The 23,949-nt window shown below is 38.4% G+C and overlaps 2 protein-coding genes and 1 long non-coding RNA gene across 4 annotated transcripts; 1 reads left to right on the top strand and 2 right to left on the bottom strand.

Annotated features, from left to right (window-relative positions):
- Positions 1-6,979: 6,979 nt before the first annotated feature.
- On the bottom strand, positions 6,980-7,864 carry LOC139196195 (uncharacterized). Its single transcript, XM_070821863.1, has 2 exons — positions 7,598-7,864; positions 6,980-7,441 (listed from the first exon to the last, which is right to left on the bottom strand). The coding sequence occupies exons 1-2, from the start codon at positions 7,862-7,864 to the stop codon at positions 6,980-6,982; spliced, it is 729 nt and encodes a 242-aa protein (XP_070677964.1).
- Positions 7,865-8,776: 912 nt separating this feature from the next.
- On the bottom strand, positions 8,777-12,316 carry LOC103435983 (uncharacterized). Of its 2 annotated transcripts, none has more exons than XM_029102492.2 (10): positions 11,954-12,316; positions 11,367-11,443; positions 10,995-11,074; positions 10,799-10,859; positions 10,450-10,517; positions 10,245-10,326; positions 10,060-10,143; positions 9,828-9,905; positions 9,412-9,531; positions 8,777-9,145 (listed from the first exon to the last, which is right to left on the bottom strand). In XM_029102492.2, exons 1-10 carry the CDS (start codon positions 12,192-12,194, stop codon positions 9,110-9,112), a joined length of 927 nt encoding a protein of 308 aa, XP_028958325.2. In that variant the 5' UTR covers positions 12,195-12,316; the 3' UTR covers positions 8,777-9,109. The 2 variants fall into 2 exon arrangements, with proteins under 2 accessions (XP_028958325.2, XP_008372633.3); XM_008374411.4 differs by having other exon boundaries at positions 8,777-9,150.
- Positions 12,317-13,025: 709 nt separating this feature from the next.
- LOC139195943 (uncharacterized) lies at positions 13,026-14,574 on the top strand. Its single transcript, XR_011581024.1, has 2 exons — positions 13,026-13,176; positions 13,768-14,574. It is a non-coding gene; the product is annotated as an uncharacterized lncRNA (long non-coding RNA).
- The last annotated feature ends 9,375 nt before the right edge of the window (positions 14,575-23,949 follow it).

Consider the following 23,949-nt stretch of genomic DNA (forward strand, 5'->3'; position numbering starts at 1 on the left):
TTAGGAAATACTTGTTTCCCACTTGAGTAGAGGTCTTCATGGGTCTGCAAACATCTGTATGAATCAATTCCAATGGAACTTTTGCTTTCCAAGCTTTACCATGTGGAAATGAATCTCTATGATGCTTCCCAAGTGCACACCCTTCACATATTTCTTCATTTTCTTGGATGCTCGGCAACCCATGCACCATTTCTTTTTCTTGTAGCTTCTTGAGACTTTGAAAATTCAAGTGGCCAAGCCTTTTATGCCATAGCTTTGAATCTTCTTGCACTTCCATCTTGAATGCAGATTGAGTTGCATACTCAATTGTGAGAGGAAAACTTCTACTCTTCCTCATCTCAATCTTAGCCAAGAGTTGTTGACGATTCCTCCTATCATATATCTTGCAAGTATTGTATCCAAAATATAAGTAGTAGCCATGCTCAATGAGTTGTCCAAGACTTAGCAAATTTTGCTTCAAATCAGGAACTAACATGACATCCTTGATGAACATCTTTCCATTCTTCGTATGCACGGCAATAGTACCTCTTCCCAATGTATCAACTAGTTGTCCATTTCCCATCTTCACTCGGGTTAGGTTTGTAGTGTCAACATTATGGAGAATGTTCTTGTTCGCCGTCATATGATTGCTACAGCCGCTGTCCACAAACCAAACTTTAGCTTCTTCTTGGACGGTTGTATCATGACCAACATAAAACATATTGGTCTCTTCATCTTCTGCTTTGGTGTAATGAGCAAGCTGATTATCTTTATAGGTACAATCCTTTTACATATGCCCGAATCTGCTACACTTGTGGCATTTCACTTTTCCCTTGAACCAACATTCACTGGAATGAGCTTTGTCACAAATTTTGCACTTCGAAACATACAAACTCTTCTCAACCTTTTTCTTCTCTTCAAAATTACCCTTTCCTTCCCACGCTTTGTTTTTGCCTTTCCAATTCTTGTTGGACTTGGCTTTGCTTTGACTTGAACTAACTTGAGTTTTTGGATTCACTGTAAGTGTTTGGAAAGCATTTTCTACATCATTGTTGTCATGCCTAGATAGTCTCTGAGCAAAACCTTTGAGAGAACCAATCAATTCTTCAACACTCAAAGTTGACAAATCCTTAGTCTCCTCTATGATTGAAACTATGTTATCATACTTTCTTGGCAAGCTAATTAGATACTTTTGAACTATTCTCTCATCAGAAAAAAAATTTCACCATAGCTTTTCATTTGATTAATAATCTCAGATAATCTACTCAGGTAATCATCTAGCAATTCATCATCTTTCATTCTTATATACTCAAAATCTCTTCTCAAGGATTGGGGTTTGACAGCCCTTACCTTAGTAGAGCCTCTGTAGACTTTCTCCAGCACATCCCAAGCTGATTTAGCACTTGTCTCATTTGAGATTCTCGGAAAAATTTCATCTGAGATAGCATTTTGGATGACCCCAAGAGCTTTTGCATCTTTCTTGATGTTTTCCTTCAGCTCCCTTGTTTGAGTCTCTGTCAAAATCACAGTACTTAGAGGTACAACATAGCCATCTTCAATCAAGCTCCACAAATCATGAGATACAAAAATTGTTCTCAACTTTGTCCTCCAGAAGTCGTAGTTCACTCCACTGAAGATAGGAGTTCGAATCTCACCACTGCTACTTGAACCAGCCATGAATTTGAAAAATTTTTATTCTAGGGTTTCACTTAGAATTTTCCCCCTTTTTTGAGAATAAAAAAACGCCCCACTCTTTTGATCAGATTGGCTCTGATACCATGTTGGAATTCAGACCATCTTCAACATTAATAAAACTTGAATAAAAATGAGAAAGATGGAGATTTTAAGAGGAAGGAGCAGTTTACTACTGCAGAAAATAGGAGTCAAAAGGTAGAGAGAAAAACAGAGAGATTGAGCCAACTTTTTCAGATTTTTTTTTTTACAATAGCACAAGGCTGACATATAAAGGAAATAGTCAGGCCTTGTTTTACAACAGATCTAAGCCATACATGTGGCACTAGATCAGAGTTCCAAAGCATTTTAAATTACAAAAACAGTTTAAGTAAAGCATTAACTTTTAACAGTCCGTGCTTCCATACCGACTGAATCTCACCAAAACTACGAACTTATTTCGTTAGTACGGTTCATTGAGGGGCACTGGAAGTAGAAGACTGCTTCTAATTTGCACCAAGAATGTCCATGGCTGCAGGTAAGTGTTTCTATAATCAATACATGGCTTTATATGCCACGCTGTTTATATTGTTTAAAATGTAACCCTAGTTTCATACTGTTGGATTCTGGGATAGTATAACATGGCTAACTTGAAAAAGGTTGGCCAAGATGGCAAGTTGAAGGGATCCACTACGTTTCAAGTTGTGGCGGCAAAAATATGGAAGGCTAGGAGCATCGCGCTTAACATGCCGGACGAAAAAACTACTACCATTTTTTCCAGTCTGATGTTCGCAAATGCGTCATGCCTCAAGCTCCACCAGGGTTTGCTGGCAATGCATTGGTCGTCTTGCCTTGTGAGGAAGGTGCAAGAAAGGGTGGAGAGATTGGATGATGAGTATCTGAGGTCAGGGATAAATTGGTTAGAGGTGAATAGTGTTAGACCAAGTCCGAGTCTGGTGGTGGTTTCCTCAAATTCAGGAGGTTGTGATCAACCTAAACTCTTATCCAAGAAGAGTTAGATTAGTTCAAACTTCTTTTCGAATGTTAGTTGTTTTCCTTAATATGTTTTGTAGCTTCTGTTGTAATTTTGAATTTGAAACAGCCTTGTAAATAGGGATTTCAATCCCTGATGTAATCTGAATGTGAATATAAATACATGCAGCCTCTCTTTGAAGGGGCATGCAATTAGGGTTAGAGCAAGATGAGTTCTCATGGGGAAAAGTTAAGTGCGCCACTTCGGTTCTACTAAAGCCGGGCCTTGTCATGCTTTTGCTGAGACTGGCCAGTGGCAACGGAAATGCCTGGGACTGCTTGATGATCAAATGGAGATGTTTTGCAGGTTGATGATGGTGTTAAGCATAGTGAAGAACTCAAGAATATAGAAAACAAAGAGAGAAGAAATTAGAGAGAGAAAAGTTAAAGCTTGAGAGAGAAGATAGAAAGAAGATACACAGAAAATCATTGATTATTTTTCTTCAGTGTTCAATCTTACACATATCTGCTTCTTTATCTTGTTACAACAACCTTATCCTTCTATTACAACATTATTCATTACAACTAAGCCTAACAACCTTTATAACTGCCTAGTGTAATCTATCATTCCAATTACTGACACGTGGCCTAATCCTTATCATTCATTCTTTATACTCTAACATCCCCCCTCAAGCTCATGGTGGGATGAACCAAGCATGAGATTAGAGTAGTGAGTATTGAATAAAGGAGAGCTAAGTCCCTTGGTAAGGATATCAGCGAACTGTTAAGAAGAAGATACAAATTGAACCAAAAGCTTCTTTGCGGCAACTCTCTCTCGGACAAAATGGACATCTACTTCTATATACTTAGTGCGCTAATGTTGAACCGGATTAAAGGATAGAGCAATGGCAGACATATTATCGCAAAACAAGACTGGAGTATCTTGAAGTTTGATCTTCAGGAAGTGAAGTATTTGTTGAATCCAATCCAACTCAGCAGCTGTAGAGGAAAGTGCCCTGTATTCGGCCTTAGTAGATGACCTGGATATGGTATGTTGTTTCTTGGATGACCAGGATATTGGATTATTACCCAGAAACATAACCAAACATGTGGTAAAACGCCTGTCATTTGGGTCCCCTGCCCAGTCAGCATCACTGAAAGACTTTAAGACCATCTCTCCTTTGGTATAAGTAATCCCAGTAGATAAGGACCCCTTAAGATATCGTAAAATATGCTTAACTGCTGTGAAATGAGACTCCATAGGAGCCTGCATAAATTGAGAAACCTGATGAACAGAAAATGCAATATCCGGCCGTGTAAACACAAGATACTGCAGTGCCCCAACGATACTTCTATACAAAGAAGGATTATTATATGGCTGACCATCATCTTTAAGCAGCCTACTATAAGGAAGACAAGAAGTTGCAGCAGCTTTGGAGTCGAACATTTCTGTTTTCTTCAACAAGTCTTAGATGTACTTTTCTTGAGATAAGAATAAACCAGCCTTGGTTTTAGTAATCTGAATTCCCAAGAAAAAGTGCAAATAGCCAAGATCTTTAATATCAAACTCCTTTCTCAAAGCAGAAATAAACTGTTGTATACCATCAGTGGCACTACCAGTTATTATAATATCATCGACATACAAAAGCAATATCACCATTGAGCTGCCAACATGCTTCACAAACAGAGAATTATCTGAATAGGTATTACTGAACCCCAAGTGTGGTAGAAACTGAGTAAATCTGTCATTCCAAGCTCGGGGAGCTTGTTTTAATCCATAGAGCGATTTGTGTAACTTGCAAACCAAGGAAGGGTACCTAGCATCTTCAAAACCAGGTGGTTGCGACATATACACCTCTTCTTGTAATATGCCATGCAGAAAAGCATTCTTGACATCTAACTGCCTTAATTCCCAATCAAACTGAGAAGCCAGTGCAAGAACCAACCTTACAGTTGTTGGTTTGACAACAGGACTGAACGTCTCTCCATAATCAAGACCTTGTTCTTGACTAAAGCCCTTTGCTACTAAACGAGCCTTGTGCCGGGCTATTGTCCCATTAGCATTTCTTTTAATCTTGAACACCCATTTACAACCCACCAATTTTTTCTGAGAAGGAAGATGAACCAAGGTCCAAGTCTTTTGAGAATGCAATGCCTCAATTTCCTCTTTCATAGCACCAAACCACACAGGAACCTTCAAAGCAGTTTTATAAGTTGTAGGTTCTGTTTGTGTAAAATCAACAGTAGAGTCACTGTGAAGGGGGGCAATAAGAGCTTTCTTCTTAAAGATGCCACTTTTAGACCGAGTTTGCATGGGATGAAGATTCATAGGTGGTATACTCATAACCACTTGTAAACTGTTAGTACTAAATTCAGGGACCACTGCTGCAGGAGAATCTTGGGCAATAATGGACTGAAAGGCAGGTATAGGTGATAGTGAAAATGGAGGAACATTTATAATTGGTGAGGAAGATGGTTCAATATTAGATACCAAAATATTCTGAAGGTTAGGGACCAAAGAAGGGGAAGTGACTGGAACATGTGATGTATGTGAAGGTTGTGATGTTGCAGTAAATAAAGCATAAGGAAAATCTAACTCATCAAATATTACATGCCTTGAGATATAGATTTTCTTATGACTTAGCTCATAACATATGTAACCCTTATAACAAGATGCATAACCCAAGAAGACACATTTCAAAGTCTTAGGTTGTAATTTGGTGGTGTTATACGGTTTTAAAAGAGGATAGCATGCACATCCGAATACTCTAAGGTGCTGGATATCAGGTATGGCATAATGAAGACTTTCAAAAGGTGAATTATGATCAATAACAGAAGATGGCATTCGATTAATGAGGTAAGTAGCTGTTTGACAAGCATAAGACCAGAACTTGGATGGTAATTTGGCATTTTGCAGAAGTGTAATGGCAGTTTCAACAATATGTTTGTGTTTTCTCTCAGCTAAGCCATTTTGTTCTGGGGTATAAGGACAAGATTTTTGGTGAACAATACCATTTGTGGTGAGAAATGATTGAAATGTGTGTCCTATGTACTCTCCACCCCCATCACTCTGTAATATTTTAATCTTTGCAGAAAATTAAGTATACACAAACTGATGAAATGTAGCAAAGACAGAATGAAGATCTGATTTATTGAGTAAGGGAAACATCCAGCAACATCTGGTACATTCATCAACAAAAATGGCATAATACCTAAACCCATCAATGGATATACATGGTGCAGGTCCCCACAAATCACTATGGATGACTTCAAAAGGAATTACAGATCTAGTTGACACAGATTGAAAGGGAAGTTTAGCAAACTTTCCTTCCATACAACTTTGACAAACCATAGGAGATGTATCCTTTACAACTGACACTTTGGACTTATGAAGCATAAGAGAAACAATTAGGTTTGAGGGATGACCTAATCGGTTATGCCATAAGGTAGAAGTGACAAGTTTCCCAAGACAGGTAATGGCTTGATTTGCTAAGAACACTGGAGCAGAAGGAAGTGCAGCTAAAGAAGGAATGAGATAAAGTCCATTATTGCAGAGCCCCTTAAACAAGATTTTCCCGTTGGCCTTGTCCTGAATCCAAAAACAGTGAGCATAAAAAATTAGCCAGCAATTGTTGTCCAAACAAATCTTATGAACTGACAACAAATTATGAGACAGTTTAGGCACATAAAGAACTGAGTTTAATTTGATGGATTGAACTGGAGTTCTTAAGAGAGAATCGCCTATATGTGTAACATGCAAACCTTCCCCATTAGCAGTTTGCACAATATCAGGTTGAGGATATGGCGAAGCAAAAGATAAATTGTTCAGATCATGTGTCATATGATTGGTGGCACCAGAATTTGTTAACCAAATTTGCTGAGGAACTCCAGTGGATGTAGAGGTAGAAACGGAAGGCATGGCATATGAAGTAGAGGCTAACATTTGATTAGGCATATGACTAGGGACCATATTCACTAGTGAAGAAGGCATCACAGGGTGAGACATCATTGCAGGAACATTATATGTAGGCTGAGAAGCCATCATAACAAGATGTTGTACTCCAGAAAATGTAGTTTGCATTGCAGCCATGGGGGAAAAATTATTCTTAACCTTATTTCTATAGAAGCATGTCTTAGCAGTGTGATTACTCCTATCACATATCTGACAATTTTCAGAGACATCAGTACTTCGATAAGCACAATTAGCAGCAGTATGGCTTTGCTGTGAACACAACTGACATATAATGGTAGAAGAAGATCCACCATTATGAAACTGTGATGGACTACCAAGAATTCTAGGTGAAAAATCATGTATAATTGGTTTAGAGTATCTCTAACCTTGATTGTTATAGTGCCTTTAACCTTGATTGTTGAAAGCCTTGCCTTTGCCTTTAAACTTAGATAGGTTGCCACCATTGTAAAAATTTGGCTGTCCAGAAAAACCATTATAACCAGAAGACCCATGAACTTTAGAATTTCCATGAAAACCAGAAGATGCAACAACATTATGGTCCATATCTGAATTCTTGACTACCATTGCAAAGAGAAATGGAGTGGTTGATGTATTCTCAATAAGCGCTTCCTCAACAAGTAACTGAGCACGAAATTCCTTTAGGGAAATGACATTTTCTCGACCACGAATCACACATCGGAATATGTTGTATTCTGCAGGTAACCCATTTAAGGCCAAGATTACTATATCTTCGTCAGCAAACATGACTCCAGCAGCGGCAAGATAGTCTCGTGCTTCTTTGATGCGTTGAAGATATTGAGTAACTGAGTCTGCCTCTTTCTTGATTGTTTGCAGATCAGACTTCAACTGAAAAATAGAGGTTTTACTGACTGTAGAAAATTGCTCCTGAAGACGAACCCATAAGTCTCTCGCACTGGAACTACCAATAGCACACGAGATTGCCATTGAAGACAAAGTAGCAGTAATGAGTTGCATCAATGCCTGATCATGCATCTTCTAGACCTTGTATGCATCAGACTCAATTCCTAATTCAGACCCACTAGAAGCAACTCCGGAATCACAAGAAGAAGGGGACATGAATTGAGAAGGACATGGATTGGTGCCATTAACAAAGTCCATAATACCATAACCTTCGAGCATAAGCTTCATCTGAAAATGCCATTGAAGATAATTTGTATCGTCTAATTTGACTGTCATCGACGTTGAAACCGACGAAATCAACCCAGTAATCGGTGATTGCAGAATTTGCAATTGTGAAGCAGTAACCATTGTAAGAATTTTCTCTCTGAGAACAAACGTCAAACACCTGGTGTGCAAGAAAAATAGAAGATGAAGAATACCAAGAAGCTGGTAAGAAATGCCCAGAAAAATCAGAAAGAAACCAGCCAAAGAAACTTTAAATCTTGATGAGAAGTGGAAGCAGACAGATCGCAGGATCGAAGAAGCTTAAATCTAAGCTATACAGGCGAGTGATACCATGTTAAGTATAGTGAAGAACTCAAGAATATAGAAAACAGAGAGAGAATATATGAGAGAGAGAAGAGTTAAAGCTTGAGAGAGAAGATAGAAAGAAGATACACAGAAAATCATTGATTATTTTTCTTCAGTGTTCAATCTTACACATATCTGCTTCTTTATCTTGTTACAACAACCTTATCCTTCTATTACAACATTATTCATTACAACTAAGCCTAACAACCTTTATAACTGCCTAGTGTAATCTATCCTTCCAATTACTGACACGTGGCCTAATCCTCATCATTCATTCTTCATACTCTAACAGATGGAAGACTAAAACACAAGATTTGTATAGTCATATAAAATCATAATAGAATTATTTGAGCCGAGCCTAAGCACCTTGGCATTCGACTACACATCTAAAATGGAGTTGTTCTGCAGGTTGATGATCGGCGAATCTGATAAACCAATGTATTCGTTCTTAATTTGAGAAGCTTTCTACCAAATAATCTCTGAAATTGAGTTGTCTAGAATTAGGCCCCAAAATGTAGTAGTGGCAACTCTACTCATAAGATATTCATGTCTTGAATGTATTATTCTAGGAAAAATGATTTTCACACGCTGATTTTCTCCTTTTGCACACCCTTGTTTATTTATGCCTCTTGATTTTCTTTGAATCCAGTGGCAATAAATAAACTGGGTTGTAAGAAAAGAAAAAGGATATGTCGGTGAAAGTGTGTAAAATTACTGTTCCATAAGATCAAACAAATTAAATTACTGTGCTACCAGATCAAACAAATTAAACTACATTCATTTTTACATGTTCTTGATTTTCCCCAAAGTAAAATTCTTAGACCAAGGCAAGAGGCTCAATGTCAGAGCTTTAACATGATATTCCTTGAGAAAACAATTCATCAATACTGCAGAAGGCCAAAGAAGGGGTTCGTCAATGCATTCTTCAGATGAGAAGCAGCTGAGTATAATGTGGCCATGTCAACCTTGTCCCGAGGAAGATACAAAAACTCTTCCCCTTCTGTTCTCTCGAATCCACAGAGCTCAAGAAACTCGATTCCTCCAACCAAACTGCCAACTCTATCCTGTTCAAGAAATAAAAATTTAGACAATATATAACAACTGTTCGTTATTATCTTTCAAAACCTTCTGATTTTACTTATAAAGGAAATATTTCATTATATTGATCTACTCTAGACACGCACACACACACACACAATCATCACAAGTTACCAGATTATCAGCATTGCTATATAGCCAATGAGCTAGTGTTCAAAACAAACACGCGCCGCACACACACACTCACTTGTTGGGGAAAAAGAAGAGACAAATCAACACAAGCTTACCAAGAACAACGGATTACTGAGTCTGATCTTCCTGAATTTTTCTTCATCAGGATTCTTTGCAACATTTCCCACATAAATTTGCAGAGTCTGGAAGGCCCTTCGCACTTTAGCATCATTATCCTAGACCAACCAAAGAAAACCAATAGACTAATGTGGATCAATTAAATTAATGGTAGTTCACTAGTTCTACACCAATGTTGAACGAAATAAAAATGTAGCTTAAAGAGGACAAAGAAGGTATCGTCTAGAACACTGCTTAAGATGGGTTTAAGATCATAATTACTGTATACTTCAATAAATTAGTCTTCAGTTACATGCCATATATTTGGAGCAAGATTATTTTCCCTTTTGTAACAGCCAGTACGAACAAGTGCTACTATTCCAATTCTTGTTGTACAGAGAGTGGAGTCATTTACCTTATGGTTGCGCTTCAAGGACCTTAAACACTCTCTCATGTGTTCCGATTTTGCAACAGAACTGACACGAATTGGATTCTGATATTAAAGATCAGGAAAAGAACATTAATGATACTTTGTATTCTCATTCTGCAATTCCCAGAAGAAAAAAGAATTGTACTTTTCGATGAGATTGTCTTATATAGGAAAATTAAATGCATAGTCTATAGACGTCACGACAAAATATCAGTACCTGTTTTTCACTTGCTAAAGGTGTTGAAGGTTTCTCGGGTGCAGGTTGTCCCAGTGGCAATCCAAGCTTGGTCCTTCTTTCTAACTGCAAAGGGCATGCATACAGTTTTTTGAGTAATGCAACATTACTGAGCCTCCATTGGTAGGGAAGCCTAAAAGAAAAGTGGATCAGCATTAAGCAAGCACCTTATCCTGTTCTAATTTCCTGCGAATTCTCTCTCTTGCTCGTTTCTCTTCCTCCTTCTCAGCTTGCCGGAACTCTATATTGCTGAGAAAATAAAGTTATTGTTTCACTCAGAAGTTGATTGATAATTCTCAAAGTAGTAATATATAGGCTAAAAAAAAAAAAAACCAGACAGAAACAATAGAAAAAAATGTGAATAGTGCAGACCGTTTTCTTTCATTTTCTTCTAAAATTCGCTTTGTTTCTAAGAGTTGCTTGCCAGATTGAATCCTCTCCTGAAACAAACATAGTATACGGATTAGTTAGAACCGAAAACAAAGGTACTTTTTTCAGCTTGAGTTTACGACATATATAGGTTAGGGATGTAAAGGGTGCCTAACAAACAAATAAACAGAATTCCCACTGTAATTTTAGTCAAAAGATCGAAGAATTAGAACAAGCAAGCATGGATAACATCCTCTGTAATTCAGTAACAACCAACTCATTAGCAAGCATAACTTTGTAATCTGAAAAAGAAAACGGTACGAAAGTTCATCAGTGAATCCTTCTTTAATACCTTCTCCCTTTCTCGTTCCAATTTCTTTTCTTCATCTTCCTTCTTCTTGCGTGCTCTATTCCTGATAATAAGGAAAAAACAAAAAACAACAATAAGGAATCGGATATAACTAGAAAGACAACTCTTAAAAGTCTCAAATATCAGACAACTTAAAGAAATCAAATATGGAAGATTAATGAGCGGAGGAAAATGTAACCTTAACTCCTGTGCTTTCAATTTCATCCCTTCCGTGATGTAGAGTGGTTCTGGAGATTCAATGTTAATGTCCGCAGTTACCTGTGCGTATTTGAACAACTAAGCAAAACTGCAAAAGTAAATGCAGTGACTGTATGTGTAGATAAAATGATTTCAAACGCCCTATAAAAAAATGAATGATATATACAACTGAAAGATCTTTTACCCTTCCAGCATATAAAATAAAGATCCACCAAAAGCAAAATGAAAACCAACAGGACAATATCTCATGCTCCAAAACCTAAACGAACAGGAAATTATATGTTTGTTGCAGTGAAAAATCATATGCAATGTTAGAAAGAAGCGCAGCGCCGGCTAATATTCCAAACCATACCAAGGGCATCTCATCAATGTCCGGATCATCATTGTGATCAATAATCCAATCCATAGCAGCCTCTAAGCCGGCATTACCTGGTAAAAAGGGCATAAAAGAAAATTGAAATTACCTGAAAACTTGAGAATAGTACATGAGCATTCAAGTAATTAACGAAAATAAAAATGCGTTTGATTAAAATTCAAAACAGCATGTGATCATGAATTCAAGCTCAACTAATCCAAGCCTTAAAACACATAAAACTCCTATATCCTCTCAAAAGAATATTCATTAAACAACCCGAAGAAGCTAAATCCGGACAGCGCAATCACCATTAGTGGAGCAATTAGCAAACTATAATCTTAAAGGTTGAAAAGCTTTCATTTTATACGAAGGAGTTCTGACTAAGCCCTTTCACAATTTTTCAGTCCTCTACCATTAAACACTTTCAACAATCAAGTTTACGCACACTTTATAAAATCACAAATTCTTTTCTAGTTTGAGAAATAGTCTAATCTACTCCCATGTCCGTGAAAAAGTCACAAAGTCCTTCAAACATATAATCTTGTTAAACCAAAGCTGAAAATAAGAGCAAGAAAAAGCTTCACCAGAATAATGAAGCGCTCGAGTTGCTCGGGGTCTCGGAAATCCCATTGCTTCAAGCTCTCCAAGCAATTTCTTGTCCACTTCGGGAACAGCCATGCCTGTATTTTCGGCCAGAAAAGGTTTGCAGTTTCTGGTCGAAATCGGAGAAGAGTTGGGAATTGAGAGTTTTAAATGAAAAAATGGGAATTGAGGAGTCCTGCAATAGAAGCATTGTAAAGATGGGAGGAGTCGGAGGACAGCCATTTTCAAGACATTTCTAAAACCTTCATCTCAGTTGATTGATTCTCAATTTATACCTTTCGGCTTCTTGGGATTTAAGAAAAGAATTGTCCTCGTAGGAACTGGGTTTTGCTCTTTCTATTCTTGTGTAATGTGTGAGACTATCTATTTAAATTATAAGGGTTGAGTGTAACATAATCACTCTTTCTATTCTCGTGTAATGTGTGAGACTATCTATTTAAATTATATTTTGTAAATTATATAAAATAGTAGTTGATGATTGAATTATTATTTAAGTGTTGAAAAGATTTTTCAATGTGTCTGAAATATAGGTACAATATGATTTAGAGCTGGTTTGGTATTGCTGTGCTTTGAAAAAAAAGCTGTTGTGAGAATAAGCGGCTGTGCTGTGAGAATAAGTGGCTGTGAAATAAATCAGCAGAGTGTTTGGTAAACTTTTTTGTAAAAGTGCTTTTAGAAAAAAAAAAAAAAAGCAGTCTGATAGTGGGTCTTTTCATTAAAGGAGCACTGTAGCTCCGTGTGCTTTGAAAAAAAACCAGTTTTCCAAAGCTGCAAATAGCAGCTTCAACTTTTTCCTTTGATTTCAACTTATTCTCACAGCAGTTTCCAAAATAAGCCTTTTTTTTTTTTCAGTTTACCAAACACCTAAAACCCTCACAGCTTTTTTTCATGGGTGTTTTTTTTAAGCATCTCACTCCCAAACCACCCCTTAAAAAGTTGGTCTACCTTTTTTAACAAATGATCTACCTTAACATTACTCTTCTCTAAAATACCTTGATACTTTTTTATATCACATTTTTTATATCACATTTTCTATTTTACAAAAGGGGCGTTTTGACCACCCCAGCGCTAAAACCCTAGCTCCTGCAAATTATTCTCTCTGCTTTCTCTCTCTCTGACAAGGCCATGTACCACGTGGAAGAGGGGCAGAATCAGGCCGAACCGGCGAAGGAAGTGCTTGATGAGGAGAATAATCGTAAAAATGGTATGCTCTTGATTTTCTGGTTTAGGGTAAATTCATGACATGGAAGAAGATTATCTGGTTTGTCTAATTGAGTACTATATTATCTGGAATTCAATTGCCACTGAATAATTTTTATTTCCTCGGTCTAGCGTAGTATTTCAAGCAAATTAAGCAGTTGGTATGGATGAGTTAATTGGTTATCGTAACAACTAACAAGTTAAGCTATAATTGTCTTGAATCGAATGGAATGGAATTGAATTTTGTTGTTTGTATTTAACTCGTTAATATGCCTTGGTGCTGTTTTCGTCCACGATGCCCTCCTTACCCCAGGCTGTGATGTTTGGATGAGGGTTTTTCAAGTTTTTAAGGAATAGATGTAAGTTAGAAAGGAATTGGCCACAAATTAACATAGAAGGGATTAGAAAACCGTCCATGAACATGATAGGCGTATGAGAAGGATTCGCTAATGCCTATTTTGGAGATGTCATCTGTATATCTCTCATGTATTTGTAATACCCATGTTGGAATTTTCTTTTGCTTCTTAATTTGTGCGATTTGAGGATTTAGTTTAGTTTTAGTTTTGTATTTAACTATGGAACTGCAAACAAACAGAAAAACAGAACGTTGTACCAAAGGATGTTGGAGACTATTGGATGCAAGCAACTTTGTGTCAATCAACTTTATGTCAATCTCTTTTAACTTTGTGTCAATCTCCTTTATCTTTGTGCTGTCAACTTTGTGTCAACTTCTTAATTCAAGGAGCTTGTCTTTTCTAAACCATTTTGTCGGTTGTCTTCCCTAAACCACCTTTGTGGCATATATCAAGGAGTCAATCTCCTTATATATTGTTGTACAATTATAATGATATCATGAAGAAAATACAAAACATACTTTGAAAATCAGACTCAATGACTAAACTCCTTGGACGACAAAGAAGAAGATGACGACGATGATGGTGCGCACTTCTAGGCTCTGCATAGTTTGCTGTAAGAAGAAGAAGCACTTCAGTCACAATTGCCCCATACCTGAAGCATGTCCCACGTGGTGCTACTGTTGGCCCTGGCTTTCTGACATATTTTGCAAGTGTCGTAATCAGCTTGGTGGCCACACTGGGTAAAACTTTGTCACGTTTTGCGCTTGTTGTATGACTCTGGGTCAACACCCGTATGTGAAGTGCCCGTATCGTCCCAAGGACAGACTACCATTATTTGTGCCTCGCACGGTGGTTGTGCGGTCAGCCATGGACAGACCACCATATGAGTATCCTGTACCTGACGTTTACTAGGATTAAGATCTCAATTTTGCCGTTGTTTTTCTTGCTTATTTTTAGCTAGTATTATAATGAGATAAGTAAGAGCTTGAGAATACTCTAATTGAAAGTTGAACTTTGAATAAGAATAAAACACATACATTGGCTTATTTCATGTCAAATTAATGCGATCAAGATTCAAGTGCAATCCTTTGCCACTAATTGCCAATCGTGACGAGTTTTCTTTGCCACAGCTCTTCACCATCAAATGCTTGCGACTCCTAATTAACCTACCCATCTCGGTAATGCATTCTTAATCTTAATACTCAAGGTTCAGATCACCCATTTTGTTCTTCTACTCTCTCATCATCAACACCTCAATTCTGCAAACCAAAACCCGGAATTAGCATGTGTAGTACGTTGAGAGCGAACAAGAACTCTTAGGTAAGGCTGCCTCGACAGAGACACCAGACCAGGGGATGGAGGGGCCAGAAACTCTTACTGCTCGATCTTAATGATGCCCTCGTTCAAGTCTCCGAGCCAATTTAGCATTGCATTTTCTTTTTTGGATCAAGTCAAGTGCATGGAAACATTCATCATATGATGCCATTCCAGTTAACTTCAAACTCGTCATGTTTTGTGCCTCTACATCCAATTCAAATTTTCAAGGATGTAGTGCGGTTAAACTTAGTCACTTAAAATTAAAAAATTTCACTACACCTGGCCTACAGTAATCAAATTAATTACCCTCATACTAACGCAATGTCTTCTCTCACGTTCCATTCTTGCTAAAACCCTCGCCGCTCTTCCTTCTATTAAAATAACGTAACCAAACACACATATTTTGTTCCATGCATGGTGTGGCCAGGCCACCCAAATATTTGATCAACCATTACAATACTGCAGGGTAGAAAATATGTGGTCAACCAGTACAATACAATTAGATATGTCTGTCTAACGTTAAATTGTACAGCATATCCAGAATGTTCCCCAAAGTAGCAGCAGGGCTCAAGGCTGTTATCAATACTACGATGACAGTAGCTACAAAGTATTCCTTAGCCAGGGCCAACAATAGTGCCCCGCGAGACATTCTTCCAATACGGGCAATATATTGTCCTTAAGACGAAGGAAACAGCGCCCAAAATCAGCTTCTCCGTCGTCTTCTTCTTCTTCTTCTTCTTGTTTGTTTTTCATCATCTCTAAAACCTCCAAGGGGCACAAGAAGGATTTGTTGAGCTCGTCAAAGGCTAAAATTAAGTAGATGTTAGAAATGAAAATAAAATAATAAAATAAACTTTGCCTACATGGTTTGTCTATTCCATTGAAGTGACACGCTTTTTTAATAAGGTAATTGAGTAGGCAACTTGCAAGTCTGGTGGTATTCCTCTTCACTTGAAAGTGAGAGGTCTTAGGTTGGAATCTCATGGATGACGAATTCGATACCAAATTAGGTTGCCCATTGTGTGACTAAGCGGAACTCCCCCTCCCCTAGTGTAAAAATATTGATGTACTAAAAAAAAAATGAAAAGTAAGTGACTTGTAGCTCAATTCGTTAAAAGTATTCACCCTTGCACCTGAGATTCAACAGAGATCCTGTGTTTGAATCTTCTTCCGCGTACATATTTGAAATTAGTTTAGTGTACATTATTCTATCATTTGTTAAAAAAAAATAGAAAAATGGGTCACTCAGTACTACAGTCTAGTGGTATTCCTATTAACTTGAAAGTGAGAGGTCTTAGGTTGGAATCTCGTGGATGGCGAATTCGATACCAAATTAGGTTGACCATTGTATGGCTTAGCCAAATTCCCCCTCCCCTAGTGTAAAAATATCAATGTACTAAAAAAAATTAAAAAAAAAGCAAGTGACTTGTAGCTCAATTCGTTAAAAGTATTCACCCTTGCACCTGAGATTCAAATAGAATCCCGTGTTTGAATCTTCTTCCGCGTACATAATTTAAATTAGTTTAGTGTACATTCTTCTACCACTCTTACCGACTGAAAAACTCCCAAGAAACAAAGAAAATAAGCAACTTCTTGTTAGAGAGAGAAACAGATGTCAGAAAACAGAGCCAAGAAGAAAAAACTGCATGCGCTTTTAGCTATGAAAATATAAACGATTCCGATTATTTTAAAATAAGGTGCAAAGCAAAATTGTTTAAGAAATTTCTCAATATCATGAGAGCTAGAATGTTGTGTGGAGGGCGAAGGCCCATAAGCCCAAAATAGCTCCAACCAGGTGATCAAAAGTACGCACAGTACTCCACAATTATTCGGCAACCCGCCACTAATACCACCAACCAGGTGATGAGATGTAAAACCCGTACTCTAATTTGGCAACTAGCCATTCATGCCACCAACCAGGTGATCAAAAGTACGCCTAGTACTCCAAATTATACATGAGCACTACTCATGTCATTCATACATAAACATTCATGAGCATCACTCATGACAATCATACATAAACATTCATGATCATCACTTATGTCAACATTCATGAGCATCACTCATGTCAGCATTCGTGAACATCACTCATGTCAACATCCATGAGTATCACTCATGTCAATCAAACATTCATTATCATCACTCATGTCAATCAGCTTCAAAAGCTTCATTTACAAAAGCTCTAGCTTTGAAAGCTTCATTTACAGAGCTACAGCTTCAAAAGCTTCATTTACAAAAACTTCATTTACAGAGCTCCAGTTGCAAAGCTTCACCTACAAAGCTTCAGTGCAGGGTATACAAATACCGCATCCGAACAATCGCCACTTCGGCCCATACATGGATTCAATTTGAAGTCTCCAACCAACAGACTTTATTGACCGAAGACTTGGGGGACTACATTATGTACCATATATTGGGCCTCAACTGGGCCTCATGAAAAATACTTGGGGGACTTAGCCCATTACTTATGTATGGAGGAGCGAGCCCTTATTTTATAAAAGGGACTCCCTCACTTTCATTAGAGAGCACCCATTATTCATGTACTGAGGAACGAGCCCTTATTTTATAAAAGGGACTCCCTCACTTTCATTAGAGAGCACCCATTATTCATGTACTGAGGAGCGAGCCCTTATTTTATAAAAGGGACTCCTTCACCATCATTAGAGAGCAACCGCCTCGCCGTAAGCATCACTCTTAACCCATCACTTATGTATTGAGGAGCGAGCCCTTATTCTATAAAAGGGACTCCCTCACCTTCAAACGCCGCAAGCCAAGCCAACCAAGGCAACATAAGCCACGAGCCGAGCAGCCTCGCAGCGTGTGCTACTTCTAGTTGAGCATCATTTCAGATTGAGCACTGCCTCATATCGAGCATCAGTTCAAGACAACATCTATTTACTTCGACCCACACATGGACTGAATTTCAAGTCTCCAGCCAAAAGACTCTTTTGACTGAAGACTTGGGGGACTACTGTTTATACCATATTTAGGGCCTCGTATTTAGATCTCGTATAAATACTCGGGGGACTTAAATGTAATTATGTGATAAAGGAAGGGGCAAATATGTAATAAGTGAGGAGTCCTTATTCTATAAAATGACCCTTCACCCTCACAATTAGGGGGGGACCAATTCTAAAGCCTTCTCATCCCTCTCATACCTCCTCTCACATTACAGAGGTTTCTCTCCCTCACAATCCTCTCATAAATACATAATCAGTGTGGACGTAGCCCATACCTTAGGGTGAACCACGATACATCTTGTGTTATTTATATTACTTGCATATTCACGGTCGAATTTACGTTGTTCCAAGACCTCCGGTTTTGTGCATCAACAGTCTCTTAGTAGCAATTGAAGTAATTAATCTTCTGCAAAATATTCTTTGCACCTTTTTACATGGTATCGAGAGCTAGGCTGAAAACCTAGTTCCTTCCGCTGCCTTTTTTCTTTGTTATTTTCACATATTCTTTTCCGTCGTTTTCCATGGCCACCGACACTGTTTCTAGAAACAATTCCGATACAAAGGCTAATGTTTCCAACCCTTTTTTTATTCATCATTCTGATCATCCAGCCATGATTGTAGCATGGATTATTAATTCCATTGACTTGGATATTGCTGACAGTATCTTTTATATGACTGACGCTCATGCAATTTAGGAGGAATTGCACGAGCGCTATTGTCAAAGTAATGCTCATTGATTTTTTCAACTACAATGGGACATTGCTTCGCTTACATAAGATCAACTCTCTATTGCTGCATATTACACGAAGATGAAAAGCTTATGGGATGAGTTGTCGTCCTACAATGATTCCATTTCTTGCACTTGTGGAGCACAAAATGAGAGGAACAAGTTGATGCAGTTTCTCATGGGACTTTAATGACTCCTATAGTGCTGTTCGAGGGCAGCTTCTGTTGATGAACCCTTTTCCAACTGTTCGTCAAGCCTATGCATCGATTTTCCAGGAGGAGAAGCAAAGAAGCCTTGCCTCTTCTCGAGTTACTACCGGCACAGCAGCCATGACTGTGCGTCAAAGTGGTTCAAAGTCTTCTAATCGCAAACCCTTGCATTGTACTCATTGCGATCAAGACTACCATACCATTGATACATGCTATCAACTCCATGGGTATCCACCAGGCCACCGTTTGCATAAGGTTAAACCACAAAAAGGGAACCATCGTCCTAAGACGGAGCGGGGTTCTTCCTCGGTGAATCATGTCTCAGAAAATGCAGCCACCAAAAAGGAGATGTAGTTAGTCATGTCTGGGCTTTCTGATGCCCAGTTCCAACAGATTCTTCATATCATGAATAGTCAGGGCAATGATGAACAGCCACAGGCCAATGCCACTAAGACAGGTTTGTCGAATCCCTTTTTGCATCTCCATCGATGGATAATCGATAGTGGTGCAACAGATCATATCACTTCCTCACCAGAATTGCTTACTGATGGTGTTAAAAATGAGCAAATGTCTTCTGTTTTGTTACCCAGTGGAGAGAAAGCCCGCATACTTTCCATTGGTCACATTCCTTTGAGTTCTACTTTTAGATTGCTAGATGTGCTATGTGTGCCTACCTTTAAAGTAGATTTGATGTTAGTAAGTCGTATTACGAGTGGATTACATTGTTCAGTAACATTTTTTCCTTCTTGGTGTGTTATGCAGGACCTAATGACGAGGACGATGATTGGTTTAGGTAAGCGAAGAGGCGGGCTGTACTACTTGGTGGCCTTGGCTCCTGCGCGGCCTCAACATCCTCGACGATTTTACAACCTTGTGCTTTCACCTACGGAGCTATGGCATCGGCGTTTGGGTCACTTGTCAGCCCCTCGTTTAGATTTCATGTCCAAACAATTGTTACATTTCCCTTTTGCATCTAATAATGCTTGTGATATTTGTCCTTTAGCCAAGCAACATCGATTACCTTTTAGTGTTAGTTCTATTTCTTCTAATAAACCCTTTGTTTTGATTCATTGGGATATCTGGGGACCTTTTAAAGTTGCATCTACTTCTCGAGCCAAGTATTTTTTAACCATTGTAGACGATTATTCTCGCTTCACATGGATTTTCCTTATGCAACACAAAAATGAAACACAATCTATTCTCAAGATTTTTTTTTCTTTTGTCAAAACTCAATTCAATACTTCTATTTGGCAAATCCATGTTGACAATGGTGGGGAATTTTTTTCCCTTCGTGATTTCTTTAAAGATCATGGAGTGATTTACCAACATTCTTGCGTTTATATGCCTCAACAAAATGGGGTCGTAGAACGCAAGCATCGACATATACTTGAAACCGCTCGTGCCTTGCATTTTCAAGCTAATCTTCCCCTCCATTTTTGGGGTGAATGTGTACTCACAGCCGTTCATCTTATTAACCGTCTTCCCACACCCATTCTTTCCAAGAAAACGCCTTTTGAACGTTTATATTCTAAACCTCCTACCTTTTCACACCTTAAAGTCTTTGGTTGCCTTGCTTTTGCCACTGACGTCAATGTTACTCATAAATTTTCTCCTCGTACCCACAAGTGCATTTTTATAGGATATCTCATTGGTCAGAAAGCCTACAAATTATATAACCTCACCACTCACTAAATCTTTACCAGTCGTGATGTTGTCTTCCATGAAAATATATTTCCTTATCAAACCTCACATTTTCCATCTTCCCCTCAACCTGTATCTTCACCTACACCACTTATTTCACCTCACTTACCTGATCCCGTGTCACCCTCCGTTATCCACCCATCTGACCCTATGATTCCACTTGAGTCGTCCCCTTCCGCTGATGCCGCATCTCCGGCACCTGCAACACTTCCTCCATCTACCGTTTCTGACCTTACCCTGTCAGCGCCTGCTCCGGTGCTCCGTCATTCTAGCTGTCATTCTTCTCCGCCACCTAAGTTATGTGATTATGATTATCCTACTCTCAAGCTTACCCAACCTCTTCCTCCATCGTCTTCGTCGTCTGGTCTCACTCCAGGTACGCGGTATCCACTCGCTAATTACCTTACTTACCATCGTTTCTCAACTGCACAGCAATCTTTCCTTGCCCATATTACTCAACAGGTTGAACCCCGGAGTTATAAGGAAGCTGCTCATTTTCCTCATTGGCAAGCTGCCATGGCTTCTGAATTAGAGGGACTGGAAGCTAACCGCACTTGGTCTCTTACTTCTCTTCCTCGTGGCAAAACTCCCATTGGCTGCCGTTGGGTTTACAAGATTAAGCACCGTTCTGATGGCTCCATTGAGCGTTATAAAGCATGTTTGGTTGCCAAGGGCTATACCCAGCTTGAGGGTGTTGATTTCCACGACACATTTTCTCCCACTGCCAAAATGGTCACGGTTTGGTGTTTATTGGCTCTTGCTGCTTCCCGGCAGTGGTCTCTTCATCAACTAGATGTTAACAACGTTTTTCTTCATGGTGACCTTCATGAAGAAATTTATATGACTCCTCCTCCAGGCCTTCGGCGACAGGGGGAGAACTTGGTTTGTTGCCTTAGCAAGTCTTTATATGGGTTGAAACAAGCTTCTCGTCAATGGTTTGCAAAGTTTTCTGACTTGATTCAATCCACTGGTTATGTACAATCCAAGGCTGACTACTCTTTGTTTACCCGGACACAAGGCAAGTCTTTTACAGCCCTCCTAATTTATGTTGATGATATTTTGATTATGGGCAATGATTCGAGTGCTATCGATTCCCTAAAACGGTTCCTTAATGGTTGTTTTAAAATCAAGGATCTTGGCAATTTGAAGTACTTTCTTAGGATTGAAGTATCACGTTCTAAGAAAGGGATCTTTATTTCCCAACGGAAGTATGCTTTAGAAATATTGAAAGATGGAGGCCTTTTGGGAGCTCGCCCCGTCGAATTTCTCATGGAACATAATCTTAAGTTATCAGACAATGGTGCAATCCTCAAAGACCCGGCAAAATATAGAAGATTGGTAGGGCGTCTGATATACCTAACAATCACTAGGCTAGATATAACCTATTCCGTGCATGTGTTGAGTAGGTTTATGCATGAGCCCCGCACACCACACATGGAAGCAGCTCTTCGGATTTTGAAATATATCAAGAATACACCTGGACAAGGTTTGTTCTTCTCTTCTGAGAATGATTTGGTCTTAAATGCATATTGTGACTCGGACTGGGTAGGTTGTCCAACAACACGAAGATCAACTACAGGGTATTGTATTTTTTTGGGCTATTCGTTGATTTCTTAGAAGTCAAAGAGACAAAAGACTGTGTCTTTATCATTAGCGGAGGCCAAGTATCGAGCCATGGCTGGAACTTGTTGTGAATTATCATGGCTACGATATTTATTGAAAGACCTAGGTATACTACATCAAAGACCGGCTCTGCTCCATTGCGACAATAAAGCAGCTCTTCACATTGCTGCTAACCCAGTTTTTCATGAGCGAACTAGGCATATAGAAATGGACTGTCACTTCATCCGGGACAAGATACAAGATGGTTCAGTTGTTACGAGATTTGTTCCTTCTTCCAATCAACTTGCAGATGCACTCACGAAGCCATTAGGGAAGGAAACTTTCTCAAATATCATTCACAAGTTGGGAGTTCTCAATGTCCACTCTCCAACTTGAGGGGGAGTGTTGAGAAGTCAATGATATCATTCCTGATATCTTGGCTTAGTTTTAGGAAAACTATTTTGTAAATTGTTTGTAATTGATTTGTGAATATTTGTAAAACCTAGAATGTAGGCTAGGTTACTTCTTCGGCAAGATCTCTCTTTGTATAAAGTCTCTTAGTAGCAATTGAAGTAATTAATCTTCTGCAAAATATTCTTTGCACCTTTTTACATATCTGGTTTTATACATAAGCATACGCAAATTCCTATTAATTTGGACATACTTTTAATTTAAAAAAAAAAAGGAATGTTCCAACAAGAGATTAAAACAGGAAAATAAGGCTCCATCAAGTATTAGGAATGTTTTTATACCAGAATAATAAAAAGGGCAATACTAGGAAAGAAATCCAAACCATAGTTTAGGATACAATAAAGATCAATAAAACCAAACCACTGATTCGATCAATATCATAATATACACAAGAAAGTCCAATGAAAATGCGGTAGAATTCTAAGACAGGTATGCTCTATGGTCTTGGGTTCGAGGCACGAAGATGGCAAAAACATAGGTAATTCCTTGGTTAAAAGCTTTGGGAGGATGTGTGATTTGCTTGTGGTTAGGGACGTGGGATGAAATTCCTTTAGCCTTCCGGGCTCCACTGGGAATTAGTCATACCCTTCAAAATGTGGGATACCCTAAACTTCGGCAGGGAAAAAGGTAATGCTGGGGAGATCAAAATTTTAAATTAAATTTGTAAACCATATGATGTAGTAGTGCTATTGTGTTAATTAACATGTTTATTTCCTATTATAGTGACACATCATATAATTTATAAATTTAATCTAAAAATGTCTATCTAGCATTACTCGAAAAGAAAATGAATATCGAAATACTTTCCTTTTTTCTATTTTCCAACACCCTGCTGTCACATTTTTTTCATGCAACAAAGATGAGGATTGAAACACGTTCAAGGTTTAAAAACACGGGAAAGAGAAATATAAGTAGACTCCAATGCTAAGTACCAGTTTGGAATTACTGTGCTTATTTTAAAAATCACTTTTGTTATGTTTTAAGAATAATCAGCTGCAAGATAAAGTAGTACTTGTGCCCTTGAATAAACTGTATTTTTTAAAGTTTGTGAGTATGAAAAGCAGTGTAAAGGCGTTTGGTAAATTCTAATGTAAAAGTGATATAATTGTATATAATGACAAAAAATGGACATAATACTGTGTGCGATGACAACAACGACGGTCACGAAGGCAATGGTTGTGATGGTGGTGGCGGCGGTGGCAACGATGATGGTGGCAGTTGTGGTGGTAGTGGGGGTGGGAGGTGATTGTGGTGCGGTGGTGACAACAATGGTAGTGATAATGGCAATGGTCGCGTAAGAGGTTAGGGTTTATAGTGGTGGTGGTCACTTTATTTTCCAAAGATAAATGTGTTTAGAAGGATAAATAATGTTATTTTTAAAATTAATGAGCGTATTACAAGAACTAAAAGCATCCATTAAAGGCTTAACTCCTT

This window comes from Malus domestica, chromosome 05 (assembly GCF_042453785.1).
Source record: "Malus domestica chromosome 05, GDT2T_hap1".
NCBI classification, from domain to species: Eukaryota; Viridiplantae; Streptophyta; class Magnoliopsida; order Rosales; family Rosaceae; genus Malus; species Malus domestica.

What these genes read in the sequence shown, in the direction of transcription:
- LOC103435983 (XM_008374411.4), bottom strand. Translation starts at nt 12,194, where the DNA reads ATGGCTGTCCTCCGACTCCTCCCATCTTTACAATGCTTCTATTGCAGG. An exon ending in TGGAACGAGAAAGGGAGAAG is followed by an intron (nt 10,518 to 10,798) that starts GTATTAAAGAAG and finishes TGTTTGTTTCAG; the next exon opens with GAGAGGATTCAATCTGGCAA. An exon ending in CCTTGAAGCGCAACCATAAG is followed by an intron (nt 9,532 to 9,827) that starts GTAAATGACTCC and finishes TGGTTGGTCTAG; the next exon opens with GATAATGATGCTAAAGTGCG.
- LOC139196195 (XM_070821863.1), bottom strand. Translation starts at nt 7,864, where the DNA reads ATGGTTACTGCTTCACAATTGCAAATTCTGCAATCACCGATTACTGGG. An exon ending in TTGAGTCTGATGCATACAAG is followed by an intron (nt 7,442 to 7,597) that starts GTCTAGAAGATG and finishes TCTATTTTTCAG; the next exon opens with TTGAAGTCTGATCTGCAAAC.